General features: G+C 57.0%; 1 protein-coding gene across 1 annotated transcript; it reads right to left on the bottom strand.

Annotated features, from left to right (window-relative positions):
• Positions 1 to 5485: 5485 nt before the first annotated feature.
• SPON2 (spondin 2) lies at positions 5486 to 12133 on the bottom strand. Its single transcript, XM_044448235.1, has 6 exons — positions 12099 to 12133; positions 11212 to 11436; positions 10675 to 10898; positions 9375 to 9566; positions 8170 to 8344; positions 5486 to 5664 (listed from the first exon to the last, which is right to left on the bottom strand). The coding sequence occupies exons 2-6, from the start codon at positions 11432 to 11434 to the stop codon at positions 5486 to 5488; spliced, it is 993 nt and encodes a 330-aa protein (XP_044304170.1). The 5' UTR covers positions 11435 to 11436; positions 12099 to 12133.
• Positions 12134 to 16058: the final 3925 nt, after the last annotated feature.

Here is a 16058-nt window from a genome sequence, read left to right as displayed (position 1 = left end):
TGGAAGTTGCAGGGCGGGGGGAGGATTATAACTATAACGAATGAATGGATGAACATTTAGGATGGCATCTTATCAGGATGCCTTCTGCATAGATTGCAGTGATGAGCTCTCTTCCGTGGTACTCACCACTGACCCAGCTTCAAACAGAAGCACCACTGCCCAGAGAAGAGGGCGGTTCCACAAGCTGCATGAACGTCACTGAAGGTGGAGCCAACACCGTTTGGCAGAGAAAGGAAGTGTGTGATTCGGTTCAGGATCAACTTCTAGCTGGAGCAGTTCTCAGCCCCAGATGAGCAGGCTTGCTCACGTAACAGATGTTTCTTGTCTTGGCCTTTCTGTATCCCAGCACCAATCCCGGTTGGTTTGCTTTAATGTGCAAGGAGGCTGCTGTCAAAAGCCTCTCAGTCTTCAGAGAAGGGAAAAGGAGGGAGACACGGGTGGAGAGGCCCGGTCTGGACTCTTGACAGCTTCCCCTAAGAGCCCCCAGGACTGGCTTCCTCTTTTCGCCTTCCACTGGCAGGCAAAGGTGACTCTCTTTCAGAAAGCTTTCAGCCTGACGTAGGTCTGGAGGGTTGGGAGCTTGCCAAGAACGTGAGTGAAAAGATGACAGAAAAGGGGGCGAGGGGGAAAGAAGCGGGGGAATGAGGTTGGGAGCTGCTCGTGACACACCAAGACACACCAAGTTGCAAAACTGGAACCGTAAGATCCCTGTTTGACATTTGGGGGGACAGGAAGGGGTTTGTAGCTGCAGGGGAAGTCCATGTGCCCCCCACAGTCCCTTGCCTGGCTCCCAGGCTTCTATGTGTTAACCCCGTCCCCAAATCTCACCTGTCACGAAAGAGATTCCACTATCACTCCTGTACCGCAACGCACCGTGCCGGGCCTTCCATTTAAACTCACAGAGGGAAGAGTCTCCCTGGCTCAACCCCTGGCCTCCTTCGCTCTGGCCTGCACCCTGCTTCAATGCCCATCAGCCCCAGCCAGCAAGGGAGTGCTGGGAGCTGCCGTCCAAAGCATCTGGGGAGGGAGGGCGAGGCTGGGGAAGGCTGCCCCAGATGTGGGGGGGGGAAGGGACCGGCCTGCATAAGGAGCCTGCGTGCATCTGGGTGCGTGCTGGTCTCCACCGAAATCAGGAAGGGCCCCTTTGGGTCTTTTAAGATAAGAAAGGGTCCTCTGAAAACGGCCCTTAAATGAGCCCGGTGCTTCACTGGGGTGTGTGCCTTCCCACGGGTGCGCTTCTCCTAGACGGAAAGCCAGCCGACGACTTCTTTCTTCGCCAAACAGACCTCGCAGGCGTTTTGTTCTTGCAATGCATATCCTGCAAGATGAGGGGTTCCATAAACAGGGGGATTTAAAACCAGAATGAATTGCATTACTGGAAGCAATTCTGACTATATAATTGCAAACAATAATGTATTTGTAAATACAGTTTTAATTATTGTACCAATGAAAAATAACAAACTGAAAATGGCAGGAGTTGGTATTGAGCCATAACAGCCCAAAGATGTGTGTTTATATGGCAAACAAGCACACAGTAAATTTTTGGACAAGCAGTTCCTGTATATGCTCACTGATTAGCTATAACTTACCCACTGCGAAAGGTCTTTTAATGCTTTTTTATCCTAAAGTGCCTATTGTAAGTCAGTCAGCTTTAATATCACAGCATTAGTTATATTTCTGGGTGCTCCGGTTTCTTAAAGCACTGATTTTGTTCAAGGTCAGTTGCAGATGAAGGAAAGGTCACTCCAAATTTTAACACATCTCAGTGAATCCTCGCATCCATTGGCTGCTTTTATTTAAACAAACAATCTACTTGCTTGAAAGGAAAAAGCTGCCCTAAAATTGAAGCCTTGGGGCCTCGTCGCAGGTCAGCTCAGCCTTGCCCAACCTGGTGCTCTTCAAGGGTGTCAGACTACAATTCCCAGCATCCCCCAAAGGGCATGGCTGGCTGGAGGCCGGTGGCAGTGATGGTGCAAAAGAGCCGGAGGGTGCAAAGTTGGGGGTCAAGTGCTGCTTGTGGGAAGCGGTGACTGGCCACGGCACGCACACCGTGGGGGTGCTGTGGCGGCACTTCCTGGGCCAGGCAGGGTGAGGCTTTGCGGCTGGCAGATCAGCTCAGGAGAAGCGAGCTGGCTTGCGTTTTGGGGCGGCGGGACAGATCCCAATTCCCAGGCCAGCCTCAGAGGCAGCCCCACGCGGAGAGCGCCCCAAGCCAGCTGGGGCGCTGTGTCCTTGTCCGGGGAGGCCGGAGCTGGGGAGCTGGTCAACCTGGGGAAAAGACTGGCGGGGCAGCCGTGCAGCTTGGGATTGGGAATACGTGCAGGAGGCGAAGCTGATCCTTTGAGGGGAAGGCTGCCCCGCCGGGACAAGCCGCGATTCTGGAATCACGGGGACCCCTCTTGCTGGTGCACCAAGCCCCAAGGGCATGGGTGGTCTTCTCGGGGGTGTGGCGTGCCGGCTGGGGTGCGGGGCTGGGGTTCAGAGGACCTGGATCCGAGCCCTGCTTGGCCACTGGGGGGCCCCTGGCCAGTCGCCCCCCTGTGGGGAGAACGTGGAGCTCCATGGGGGGCCATGTTGCGTTGCTGGCAAGAGGAAAAATGTGGAGCTTGAATGCAACTCAAATGATAACAACAGCAACTTGTCGATTAACATTCAAAACAATAAAAATCATTTGCGTTTGCTCCACAGAACTCAAACCAGAATTAAAGACTCATATAGAAAAAAGCCCATTCCAGCACCGAGGCACAGGGTGGGCATTTCTGCAGGATTCAGAGCAACGTGGCACAGGCCGATGGCCTCCTATCTTTACTTAGGGATATTTCAATTTTCAGAAGTTGTCCTGTACATATTTGTGCAAGCTGGGAAAGCCGCTTAGGAAGAACCTCTGTAAATCGGCATCAGTTTTGGTGTGGTCCTGACACCGAAGAGCAGGCGGCCGTCCGGGCCCGGCCCGTCAGGCCTGCGGCTGGGCGAGCGTGGCTGGAGTGCCCCGCCCTGCCCGCGTGTGAGGCCAGCCGCTCTGCTGCACGGACACTCGGCTGAAGCTCTCCGGCCCTCCCAAATGCACGTATGGCCTTTATTTTTACAGTTGGGTAGCGCATGTTCGGATTGTTTCCCCAGCTGGAATGCGAGACCGTGACTTACAATGAGTTCATTCTACCTCATGCCGAATATTTTTGCTCTCCACGCTTACTGGGAGTTGCTTTAAAAAGGTGCGAATGGGTGCTTCAGAAAGGTCAGGCTGAGAAGTACAACCCCGGCCTTGTTTTGTCGAGGCAGGAAAAGCCTCCACGGAGCCCGCCATTTTTCCAGGCTGAGTCGAAGGAGCCCAGAAGTCATCAGGTGATATTTCTGGATGCTGGATGGAATCCTCTGGAGAACATCCCTGCTGCAGGGAGGGAAACAGACGGGCAGCACACCAGAACCCGGGAGGGAGCAGGTGAGCTGCAGTTCTGACAGGCTGAGGAAGCAAGCGCGGCCACACGCGGCACAGGAAGGCAACTGTCCGGTCCGTCTGGCCTGCGGTGGGAATCCTCCCCAGCCCCAGTGTGGCAGACCAATACAGAAGCCCGCCACAGGTACCCCCCAGCTGGGCTGCTGGCACCCAGCTCAGGAGGGGCGGATAGCGCTCTTAAAATCTGGATGCTGCATGCACCAGTGAAGCAGAGAAACTTCCTGTGTGCTCACTAACACTCAGCGCACGCTGGTGTGGCTGCATACGGGCTAATCTGTCGTGAGGAGAAGCGTGGCTGAAGGCGCATCGTGATGTCCTTTGGGCAGTGCGGGCTCGCAGGAGATGCAGGTCTTGTCTAAGCGGAGGATCGGGAAGCACAGCTGTTCCCCTCGCCAGCCTTGGCCAAGGAACTGACGCGGGCGTCCACACGGTCTGAAGTCACGCTCCTCTTTTCCGTCGCGGCTTCCCTCGGCTTCCGGCCATCTGGTCAAGTGGGGGCCCACGCTAAAGAAGCACGAGGCCCGACTTGAGAGGCCACAAGGCCAGGACAGCCGGCGTTGTGCACGTGTGCCCGGCAGGGACAGTGCCCGTTTCCTTTCCGCAAAGGCATCCTGTCCTTTTCTGTGGGAGTGGGCACAGGTTTGCCCAGGCACAGTCGTGGTTCCAGAACAGACCCCCCACAAATACCTCTTGCTGGCCGGCTCTGCCAGCCCAGGGGGCGTTTAGATATGGCCTCTGTCCGAACGTGCGAATCCCATCCTGAGAGATGAGTGGCAACCCTGTTTCTCCACGTGTACAAAGAAAGGGAGGGAATGGGTGCTCCTATTCCCCGTGTGCTGCTTTGCTTGGCTTTAGTTTGGTGTCAATGCCAATCACTTTCAGGACTCCCAGGTGATGCAAACATGCATTTGCTATAACATTCTGGCTTTAAGTATTGAGAAGTTGCCCTCATTCAATGGTTATGGAATGGGGGACTGAATACAAGCACAGAAACACAGAAACAGAGTGAGTCAGAAGGGGCCTCCAGGGCCATCTAGTCTGACCCCCGGCTCCAGCCGGCTCCGCTCACAACATGCCTACCATGTGGACGTCCAGCCTATCTTTGAACACCCGCACCGATGGGGCCTCAACCACCTCCCGGGGAAGCCCATTCCACACCCTCGGGGTCCTGACTGTCAGGAAGTGCTCCCTGGCATCCCAAGTGAACCTGGGTTCCCTGAGCTTTGCTCCGTTGGAGCGCATCCTGCCTTCCTCTGCAGGGGAGAACAGGTCTCTACCCATCTCCGTGTGACACCCCCTCACTTACCTGCATGTCGCCAACAGATCCCCTCTGAGACTCCTCTTCTCCAGGCTGAAGAGACCCAGTTCCCTCAGTCTCACCTCGTTCCCCATCCCCTGCAAACCGGCCACCAACCTTGAGGCCCTGCGCTGCACTGACTCCAACCTGGCTATATCCTTTCTGTAATGAGGGGCCCAAAACTGAGCACAATACTCCAGTTGCGGGCGCACCAGAGTCATGGTTTCCAGCTCTAACTGAAAGGCAAACCATGGTCTGTGTACACAAAGAGGTAAGGGAGGAAACTGGAGAGGAGGAAGGGCACACGCTGCTTGTGTGCGAGTGGGCGAAGGACAGGCCTGCACACGTCGTCCCAGCAAGCGCCTTCGCTAGTTTATTCCCGGCGAGCTGCAGCGTCTGGGTTTTGTTTTGTTTTGCTTTGTTTCGTTTTGGTTTTGCAAGGAGCACAGCATACATCCCAGTACATTCTAAGCAAATAATTCAGCGCGACAGACAGCAATATCTCGCAGCGGCTACGAACGCTTTCCCAAAAGGCGCGGTCTGATCCTGCGAGAGCAGAGGGGCGGCTTGCGCGCAGAGACGGGGGTTTGGCCGCCGAGCCACGCGCCTGCTCGAGCGCCTGCCGCCAGGGGGCGCTGCAGGAAGGCTCCTCGGTCCGACGGCGGGCAGCCTCGCGCCGGCCCCGATCCACGGCACGCCGGCCCGGCGCCCGCCCGTCCGGCGCCCGCGCGGCCTCAGGGGCAGCGGCCCGGCTGGCACTCGGCCTCCTCGCTCAGCGGCGGGCAGGGGGCGCCGCCGTTGGCGGGCTGCAGGCGCACGTAGCGCGTCCTCCGCTTGGCGCCCGCCCGCCCGCAGGGGCCCCGGCACAAGCCCCACGGCGACCAGGGCGACGCCTCGCAGTCCAGCGGCGTTTCTGCGGGGAGAGAGACGCGGGAGGGCCGCTCGGGTCACGCCGCGGGGCACTGCACGCCGGCCTCGGTGCGGCCCCGGCCCTCGTGCTGCCTGCGCCCGGTCCCGCGGCGTGCAGCGCCTGGAAGAGCGACGGGCCCCGGCGCTCGCGGCCTCCGCCGGCAGTGCTTGGCTCGAGCTTTGGCGGCGGGCGAGGAGGCTGGCCGAGGTCTTAGAAGCGTCCATCGGCTGCTGGAAAGAGGTCAGCCCCCACAAGCCCCCACTGAAGCGCCCCCCCCGCCGCCACCCACCCCCTTCGGCTGGTTCGAGTGTTTAGACTTCCTGCAGGGCGGCCTTTGAGTGCTGAGCAGCCTCGTGGTGGCCCTCGGATCTTGTGGATCCCCTGCTCACCCCCTGTCGGCCTCATAAATGGGAATCCCACATGGGCAAGTTCAGAAGGTGGTCTGATTAGATTCTGCCCTTAGTTTTAACCATTCCTTCATTCTTTCCTGTGCTGCACAATGCCCAATGCCTGGCTCACCACGATTAAAACCCTAAAATACAACACCATAACATATCACCCTTTACAGCTACAGGACAAATGAAAACTGAAAGCCAAAGCAAAACCTAAGCACAGTGCAGAGATTTAAAACAAGGTAGCCGATTTAAAAGAACAGAAATGGAAAGATTAGACTGCCTTGTATATATTTGCTAAATTATACTTGCTTGAACTCCTTTTATTGCATCCTGCCTTCAGAACGAACACCGTTCATTTCTAAAGGTGGGACGGACGTCTCTAAGCAGGCAAAGGGAGAGCGGAGGCCTGAAAGTGGCGTCCAGGTTGGTCTGCAGCAGGGGTGGCGAGCCGACGGCACGTGTGCCGCAGCGGCCACGCAGCGCCCCCTCTGGCGGCACGTGGGCCAGCTCCCCCAGCACCGCCAGCAGCCGAGCGCCGGATAACAGCGCACGTGCGGCCGTGCGCACGCTCGGACAGGAGTAGCGGCGCCAGGCGATGACGTCCCGAGCCGCGACTCACCAGCCGCGGCTCGTCCCTGGCTTTCGCATGGCCGGTCAGTGCGCTGCCAGGGATATGTAGGCATTGCTTGGGCTGGCTGTGAGGTGTTTTTTCTAAATTAAAACCTCAGTTTTCAGGTTTTATTGTAGAGTTGGCACTTCGGGATAAATAAGTGGGTTTGGGGTTGCAGTTTGGGCACTCGGTCTCTAAAAGGTTCGCCATCCCTGGTCTAGAGGCAGCTGCTTGGGTGCGGCTTGGGCCCTGGCTTGCTTTTCTGAGGTGAGCACGAGGGCTTCGAACTGGGCTGGTGAAGAGGCTTAAGGGCTGGCAAGCGGTTTTCTGTTTGGCCGGTTTCACTCAGAAGCCTTGGAACAGGTGGGACCCGGGTTGGCGCTCGCTGGAACCTCTGGCCAGGTCCGCGCCCTGCTTGGCCACAGAGTTCCCAGGGGAACATGGCCAGGTGCAGAGGCTCAGCCCGATCTGCCTCATTTGGCTGCTTTGACGATGAAAGGAAAGGAGCGAGAGGGTTGTGAAGCCACCCTGGGCTCCCTGAAGGAAAAACGTCCAGACGGCAAAGCAGTGAAGGGATCTGACAACAGCTGAGGTGCCCAGGGAAGCCCCGTGTCTAATATTGTGGTGGTCCGTGCAGTGGCCAGGCTGCCGCCACGCAGGAGGGTCACGGCTGGAGCAAGGCGCTTCCTGCCACAGCCGCTGTGGGGCCTTCCAGGGACCAAACCGCAGACACAGTGGCCTCCACACGCAGGCCCATCCAGCCTGCTTTGGATTCTGCCTCCAATTCCTCACCCCGGAGAGCAGCCGAGCGCCTCCCCGCTGTTTCCGCTCTGCGCATGAGCGAGCGAGCAGGCCAGCCGGAAGGGACGAGCCACTGCACTGGAGCTGCCTGGTGGAACTATGGGGCCCACGGCGGCTCGCGGAGCTCCAGTTCATCCTCACAACGGCAGCCCCAGGGGGAGGCTGCGGCCAAGCTCGGGGCCGCCTGCAGTCAGGTAGCCTCGCTACGCAGAGATCCCGGATCACCCAGGGCTCCCGCTGGGCACTCCAGCTCCACGCCACTTGGCCTGGCCCAGCCCTGCTCCCTCGCCCCTCGTGGTCTCTCCACTCCAGCTGAGCTGCTCTCTGGAATAAAAAGTGGGCTAGAACTTTCCAGGGTCAGCCATCAGCCCTGTCCCCCAGAGCTGAACGACCACGCGACGCATCGCCCGCCCGCAAATTCTTGTGAACTATGGACAACCCTGCAATGACGACAGGGTTGCTTGTGAGCTCTTATCTAAAGTGCTGTTTCTGGAGATTCAGATGGATGGATGGATAGATAGATATTTCAAAACTTTCATATGCAATGTAAATTCAGTTACTGCTATGCATTTTTTTAAAGAAAAATGAGAGTTCTAAGAGCAAGCAAGCTTTGGATTAAGAAAAGAATTTGTGCAATCACCATTCACACATGCACCCAAAACGTGGCATGCAGGAGCCCCCGGCCGAGCATCAAGCACTTACTTGAGACAGAATCGTCGATTTCATTGTCCGTTGTTGTCACATTGTGTTGTGGAATGGGGAAACCCAGTTTGCTCTTTTTGAGTTTTATCATGGTTACTCGGGCAATCGGGGGCAAATTTTTAAGCTTGGGGTAATAAAAGGAGTTTGCTGGGTGGCTCGGAGAGGAAGCAGTGATCTGTTGACCAAAATGCAAAAAGGGTTGTTATTTCCGAGTGTCTGAAGTGGGACCTGCAGCAAAAGGTCACATGAGCTCGCCTGGGGTTTCAGCCTCTGCATCCCATTGAAACCCCCTGTGCTCCAGATGTTTGCTCTTTCACTCCAGCTGTTCTAGCTGGGCTAGTTTGGGGTTTCAAAAAGCCCTAGGGGCAAGAATGGGGAACAGTGATTCATTTATTATTTATGTATTGGATTGATGGAACCAACCGTAAAGCATACTGTAAAAGCTGCAACCAAACTCCATCCATCTGGCTCTGCAGAAGGAAACCGGGTGAGTTTGCCTTGATTAAGGCTCAGGCCTTAATGAAAATGCACCACCCCAGTTAGGTGAGGGGTTACAACACACACGGCATGGGCTTGCTTGGAAAACAAGACAAGAAAATGAACTCTATGGGAAGCGGGTGCTCGGTTGTGTGCCGACAGGCTGCTCAATTTCTTCAGTGAGGAACTCCTTCTTTGGCCGTTTGTGTGCACAGAAGTCTGAATGCTGAGATCTTTGCTGAGGTTAAGCTTGTTAATGAAAATGCATCCCAGCTGGCCTGATACTGTAAAAATTAAGTGGACTTTAATAGGTGGGAGAATTTATTATACTGCATCTCTGCCTACCAGGAACAGGACATGGGTTACTTCATATAACCTTCACACAACCCTTGCTCACTGGGTTCACACAATATGGCACTCTCCACTGGCATCCACAGGTGCCATTGCTGAACATGGGTTGAAAAACCCATGATATAAACCAGCTCCATGGCTTAAAGCTAGCTTGTTCCCACGAAAAATAGCCCCCATTTTCCAGGTTTGGATGACAAGGCAAGCCCTGGTGAACCAAGGCCAGCAAAAGCTTAAAATCTCCTTGTGGTAGATCCAGAAGGGAACGGCAGCCATCCTGCAACAGTTTGCACCCATCACAGATACGTCTGTAATGATGCTCACAATTTTAAAAAAATGAAGCAACGCACTTGGCTCGTGGGTGGGCAGCAGAAACTCACCGGTGTCACCGTCTCCTGTGGGATGGTGGCGAAGTTTGGGGAAGAAAACGTGAAGCCGCTGTCGGTTCCGGCGTCGTACGGGAACAGCTCAAGCGTGAGTTGCTGTTTCCAGTGATCTTTGTCGCACAGGTTTACGCTGTCGATGCCCACAAACCAGTCCGGGCTGGGCACGATCCGTACCGCAAGAGACACCTAATAATCGAGAAGGCGGCGGCTGAGGCAGGGCCCGTGCTGAGGAGGTTAGTGTGCCGCAAGTACTGATGTCCATAAACCCGTGAATCAATCTTCTGGAAATATTACATATTTTGGGATGAAAATAATCTGTCTTTATTTTTATATGATAAGATGCATATAATGCTTTGCTATGCCATTCAAAGTGGTTTATGGCAATTAAGATATGATTTGAACTATTGCCATATTATGCTTTGAACTTAGCAGCCTCCTAAGAAGTCGTATGAAACTCTGGGGCCGCCACGGACCCAGATTTTTCATTGACTTGCAGCGACGCATCCATTCTTATGGGGGTTTCACCTTTAATCGATCGATTCGGTCAGTCAGCGCAACTGAAGAGGGCTCTGCAACTAATCAAGCGACGCGTTTCTTTACCAGCGGTATTTTAAATGCCATCAACAGGGCAGGCAGCAGGTGGCGTGCGCTGCCCCCCCCCCTCCGCCCCACCCCGAGCGCAGTGCCGCTGGGGAGGCTCAGCCGGCTGCAGGAGGGCGTGGGCCCCGGAAGCCTCCTGCTGAAGCTCCGGAGGACGGTCCGCCCCGGCGGAGTCTGGCTCCGGAGTGGAAGCCCCCCACCCCCACTCTGGGGAAGCTGCTGGCTCTGCCCTCGGCGGGGAGGGCAAGGCGGCGGATGCCGGAGACCCCCCGCGGGGCAGCCGGTCTCTCCCCCCCCCCCCCCCGGGCCGAGGATGGGGCCAGTGAGGCTCCCCTCCCGTCCCGAAGGCCCCTCACCCCTCCAGAGCACGGGTGGCCCTGTTCCCACGAGGGGGTCCTGAAAGAGCAGCCCCCTCCCACTCCTTTCCCCAGAGCGAGGCGGCTCTGCCTGCACGGGCACAGGCCCCCGACGGCTTGGACTGGTTTCGGAGAGCTCCATGCCACGCCACGGAAGGACACGCCCCTCCCTGGAGCCCCTGCGGCAGCATCTCCTCCCTCCTCCCAAAATTTTAGGCATGTGCAAGCTTAGGCAAAGTGCACCCTGGACGGCATTCCTTTAAAGTGACGGGCTCGGAGGGCCTCCAGGGAGACCCCCGCCATGGCACCTGCTCGTGCGTGGGAGAGACCCTGCTCACCAGGGGGTGTCTTGAGTGCGCTTCAAATTCGGTGTAGGTTTGCCCGGTGCCAGAGGGGATGGCCGCAGCCGAGAAGACGCCGTGGATGCTCTGGATTTTTTCTCCCGCGGCTTCTATTTCCTTCATCAGTGCCCAGGGCTCGCCTCGTTCAGCAAAGTCGCGCATGCCGTTGCTGGCATACTCGCTGGCTTTCCACATGCTGTAGTCAGAATTATGGGCCACGCCTGTGACAGGGAAGACACGGCAGTGAGCGCACATCTGCTTTGGATTTACGGCCTCGTTTACTGTCGGCTGCTCCTTTCCTCTTTGTCCGAAGTGCTCGAAGATGTTCGGTATGCTGTTCCTTGCAGCTGCAGTCAATTGGAAACAGTCGCGGGGGCTGCCTGGAAGACGGGACCAGCGTTGCCTCGCTGCACAGGCCTGGCCCGCCTTGTCTCTCTGCCTCGGAATGAAGTCGCAGCTCCGCGCTGAGGGCGGAGGGAAGAGCGGCGGGCTGTGTGGGGCGAGCTGGCTCCGCTCCGCCCGAGCGCCACTTACCTAGGACGGACGACCACTGCGCGGGGGGCCTGTACAGCGGGTACTGCTTGGGGAAGGCCGCCTGGCTCCACTTCCCCGTGAAAGCGATGCTGTACGTCGCAAGATCCTCGGCCGCGCAGATGGGGTCGTCCTCCAGAGGCGAGCCGGTGACCCCGCTCGGAACGGAAAGGAGCAGCGTGGTGACGATTCCGACCCAGCTGCGGGAACCTCCTGCGCGTGCCATACCTCGACAGCGAGAAAAGACACAGAATCTCTCACAAGTCACACAAAGAGATGCTTGTTGTCGTTTAAGTCCTGAGCAGGGAGAGTGCACTGCCAGAAGCCTTTGCTGCGTTAACCACGTGGTTATAAGACTTTCCTACATGTTTCTGCACAACACAATTTAAAATTGCATGCCGGACTTCCTGCACATTTTCCTTAATGAAAAGAAAACATGTTTCTGCTGATGTGCTTCTGCAGAATTTTTTTCTTTTTAAGCTTATTGCAACCACATTTTGGCTTAATTATCTCAGCAAATGTTTCCGTTTGTGCTTTAAATGTTGAAGTATGTTGTTGTTTTGCCCTGACATGAGAACTTCCTCCTTTCTAACTTGAATTTAAAATCTCCTGCATGGCACAGCACTGAATGCCCACTCAGTACCCTGCTGATTTAATTAATTACTTAGCTGCTGTATTTCATCTTACAGGAATCAGGAAAAGAGCATTTTGCAAGGTATCAGAATAACGTAAGGACAAACTATTAGCAGTTATCAGATTATCATGTTAAAGAGTTACCTTTCATTGGTTCTATAAAAGCTCTCGTGGCTTAGGAAGGGAGCATACTCGAGCCTTTCAGCTCCAAGAGTCGCACAATGCATTAGCAGTACATAGAAATATTTCACACTTACTAGGCTGTCCCTGGGGCCCTGATGCGTCCAGAGCACTTGCTGTTGCTTGCAGCTGGGCAGCTCTGCAAGAGAGGAGACAGCCGCCCCTTCTATTTATGCATGAAGAACTTCCCTCTGGTCCAACCTTGCCGGCAACCTTTCGAGCCTCTCGCCTCGCCAAATGCATCTCGCGCTTGTCTGAAATGTTTTTCCAGTTTAGGAGAACTAGTTGCATTTTCAAAAGGGCGGTTAAACTCCGGTGCTGACTGGACAAAGGCTGGTTTGGGGGGATTTACATCATTGCCCTCACTTCGAGTTTTGTGGTGACAGCACACTTTCCATTCTTGCTCTCGAGCTGCGGGGAAGCCGCTTCCAGCGCAAAGCCTTCCTCGTGGAAGGGCTGCAGCAGAAGCGCAGTTTCCTAAGTGTTATTTTCCGACAGAGAGCACTGATGTATTTCCCGAAAGCTCTCCCCCTTGATGCACTCACTTGTGCATCTCTGAGCTGAAAAATGGGAGGCGAAGGTGCCTGAAGGAAAGTGTAGCTTTTGAAATAACGGGAAAGAGAGTTTCGGGGAAACGATGGCACGAATGTAGCCTGTCTGATGGAGAGATGCAAGATATTGTCGCTCCATTTGAAAGGTGATTTTGGGACACCCCTCTGGGGTTTGGTTGTCGTCATGGCCATTAGCTGTTTTGGGTTTGAATTAAAATGTTAAGGGGGAGTTTCAGTCAGGCACAGCCGGCCTCTTTTCGCAGTCTGGCTGCACCGGAGACCCACGGGGGCCTGGCCACGCACTGGACGCCTTCCCAGCGGGCTGCGCTGCCTCAGCAAGACAGCCGTCCCACCCATCCGTCCCCCGGGGCTGGAGGAAAGCAGGGAGAGGGAGGAGAATGAGGCCGAGAGCGAGCAGGAGGCCTCTCCGCACTCCTTGCAGTCCTGCACCGCCTTGCCCTGCCAAGCATTCTTGAGCTGTGAGTAACGCGAGGATTTGGCCGGAAGCTGCCTGTACCAAGGCTGAAAAAACATCGTGGCGAGCGGCTCACTTCCTGGCAGGCTGGCGACGGGAGCCAGGCAAGCAGAAGGCAGGGCTCCGGCTCTTGGGGGCCCTGGCCAGCCGACCCCAAGGCCAGGACATCGGGAGCCCTTCCGCCTGCCTGCCCCAGTTCAGAGCGGCTCTTGCCCGTCCTGCTTGGAAGAGGCTTCTGCAGTCCAGAAGCGCTCCCCCTGCCTTCTGCGATATTAGAAGGTGCCTGGCGGGCCGGCTGCCGGGTTGAGGGGCTGCCAGGGGAGCCCCGCAGGCGTGCTGCCTGGCCACTGCGCCCGGATGCGGCGTGGAGGCCCTCCCGCTCAGGGCCCAGGCGAAAGAGGAGGGGGACCGGCCTGCCGGGCATGGCAACGGGGCCTGAGAGGAGCCCAGCCCCGTCGTGGGTGGCTGGAGCCGCCCGGAAGCGGCTCTTCCTCCCTGTGCAGCGCCCACGGATTCTCTCGTAAGGCCTGCCCCTAATGCGTCGCTGCCCCACGGATCGTCCCCACCACGGGCCAGGCCTCGGGCTGTGGGGCAGGAGAGCGGCCAAAGGGAGCATTTGGGAGATGGTGCGGTGGCGGTTCTCCCCATGCGCTCCACCCCGCAGGCACGGCGCATCAGTGCCCGCACTGCAGCGCCCGCTCGTGCCGGGAAAGCCCACGTTGCTCTCCGGCCTTGGCGTTGCTCTGATCCTGGCGGTCTGCCCAGCCCGTCCAGGGCGGTGGCCTTCTCTGCCTCTGGAATCCAACCCGGCGCTTTGCGCAAGCGGCTTCTTCCGGTTTCCTCGCAGAGGGATTTTCCTCCGTGCGTTTCCCTCTCTGCCTGTTCCTGTATGTGCCATTGCAAGAACAAAAGGCGGGACTTCAACCGGCACGTGGCCCTGCCGGCCCCACACGGCGGCCTTCCCGCCCTCGGGGAATGGCTGGGGAGGGCGGGGGGGGGGCCTCGGGGCAGGCGAGGGTGGCACGTGCACGGGCCCCGCAGGTGCCCTCCGCGCCAGCCGGCCAGCCGGGGCTTCTTGCCGAGCCACGCGGAGCGGGGCCGCTTGGGCAGGCCCGTCTTGAGCTTCGGCAAACGCTGGGGGCGTGGCGGGTGGCACTGGATGAACATTCAGTCAGGAATTTAAAATTTTAGGTGCTGGACTTGGTGAAGATACATTCGAACTTCTTTGGATAATGCCTGAAATGCCCGGAGGCAGCGGGACAGCGCGCGGCATGCAGGGTTCCTTCCGCTCGAGCCCCGTTCATTTCCGCAGCTCCACTTCAAACAGGACTGGCGTTACTGCTGCATTACCTTCAGGAGCACCACGTTCAACGAATCCTCGAGGCGAGAGTGCCGTGGGTAAGAAAGGGCCTCTCCTACTCGTGCAGCCCTTTTCCTGAGAGAAAAACCCCACTTTGTGGAAGCCAGAGCTGAACTTGCCTTCCACATCGGGCTGAGAAGTCACTGTGCAGTCAACCGCCTCTTTCCAGCTGACGCGAGCAGCAAGCCGGTTTGTTCTGAATCCCCGAGCCGAGCCGATGGCCTTCCCGTTGCGCCATTGCCTCCGTTCCAGGGCTTCCCTTACAGCCCATGAGGTCATCCAGTTTGATGCATATTATGCTCTTGCGAACAATGCCTCCTTTCTGCCAGCAGCTCCAGAAGGTGCTGCGTGGAGCGGGCCCCCGGCCCCTTCGGAGACGAGAGTCGGGACCCAAAGGCCTGGGGCGACTTCACGACACCCACCCAGCCTCCTCCGTCCAGGGGCAGTCTGACACCCCTCGCAAGCCACCCCAAGGCCATGGACCGCCGCAGCAGCATCTCTCGAAGAAGCGTCCCCCCCCACGTGGCAAGTGAGCCCCTCCCCGCCCTCGTACGACTTCCTCTTGCCCCCATGCAGCACGACGGACTTTCAAGCTCGGGGGATGGACTCCTTGAGGCAGGCCTCCCTGAGCCTCCTGGGCAGAACACAGAAGGTTAGGGGGCAGAATGGGAGTGGCCAGCCTGCACGTGGCAACTGCAGGGGCGCTCCAGCAAGGAGAAGCGGAGAAGGCAGCAGAAGAGGCCCCGAGGCTTCCCAAAATGCTCGTGGGTGACCTGGAAGCAAAGCAGGGCATGGCCAGGAAGAGGGGGGAAGGCCAGGCGACGGAGGAAGAGCACAGGCAGGGAGCACAGAAATGCAAGAATGGGGTCTGGGAGGCAGAGGCTGGGAGTGAACCGAGGCCGGCGAGGGATGCTGAAGAGCCTTCTCTGCCGGAGGAAAGAAACGATGGCTCCGCTTTTCAGTGAGGAGGCCAGCTGATCCCAGGTGCCAAAGTGGAGGCGGGAGCGCTCGTTTTCTAATACAGGGACGTCTTCTCCCAAAGAAAGGATCCATGACCTTCTTGAAGAAGGGGAAGGACAAGCTGATGGAGTAGGATGGCAGCTCAAGATTGACAGGCAAAGGGTCAAGGGTCAACTGATTGGGTTCAAATCTCCATCCCAAACTGAAATGGCGCCTTCTCAAACTGAGGAGGGCTGAAAAGTGGGGCACTGAAGGGCTCAGTCCTGGGCCCAGCGCTCTTCGCCATTTTTCGTAATGATTTGGATGGGGAAGTGCAGGGGATGCTTATCAGATGAGCAGAGGACACAAAACTGGACGGAAGAGCCCACACCCTGGAAGACAGAAACAAGATTCAAGGCGATCCTGATCGGCTGAAGCTCTGGGGTGAATGAGATTCCACAGGGACACACGCCGAGTTCTGCACCAAGGAGAAAGAAACCAAATCGTTGTCACAAGACAGGGAATACTTGACTCAACAGTCCTGCAAGCAAGAAGGATCTTGGAATTGTTGTAGCTCACAGGGTGACTATGAGTCAACACTGTGGTGTGCTCTTTTGGGCTGCAATAATAAAGTGTCATTTTGGAATCATGGGAAGTGCCAGTTCCCTTCTGCTCCGGACTGGCCTCCCCTGGAGTCTGCGGCCCGTTGTGG

Source organism: Varanus komodoensis, unplaced genomic scaffold, assembly GCF_004798865.1.
Source record: "Varanus komodoensis strain SLA01 unplaced genomic scaffold, ASM479886v1 scaffold54, whole genome shotgun sequence".
NCBI classification, from domain to species: Eukaryota; Metazoa; Chordata; class Lepidosauria; order Squamata; family Varanidae; genus Varanus; species Varanus komodoensis.
This window is presented reverse-complemented; position numbering and strand designations above follow the sequence as displayed.

What these genes read in the sequence shown, in the direction of transcription:
- SPON2 (XM_044448235.1), bottom strand. Translation starts at nt 11,434, where the DNA reads ATGGCACGCGCAGGAGGTTCCCGCAGCTGGGTCGGAATCGTCACCACG. An exon ending in CGCACTCAAGACACCCCCTG is followed by an intron (nt 9,567 to 10,674) that starts GTGAGCAGGGTC and finishes CTCGATTATTAG; the next exon opens with GTGTCTCTTGCGGTACGGAT. An exon ending in AATCGACGATTCTGTCTCAA is followed by an intron (nt 5,665 to 8,169) that starts GTAAGTGCTTGA and finishes CTCTCCCCGCAG; the next exon opens with AAACGCCGCTGGACTGCGAG.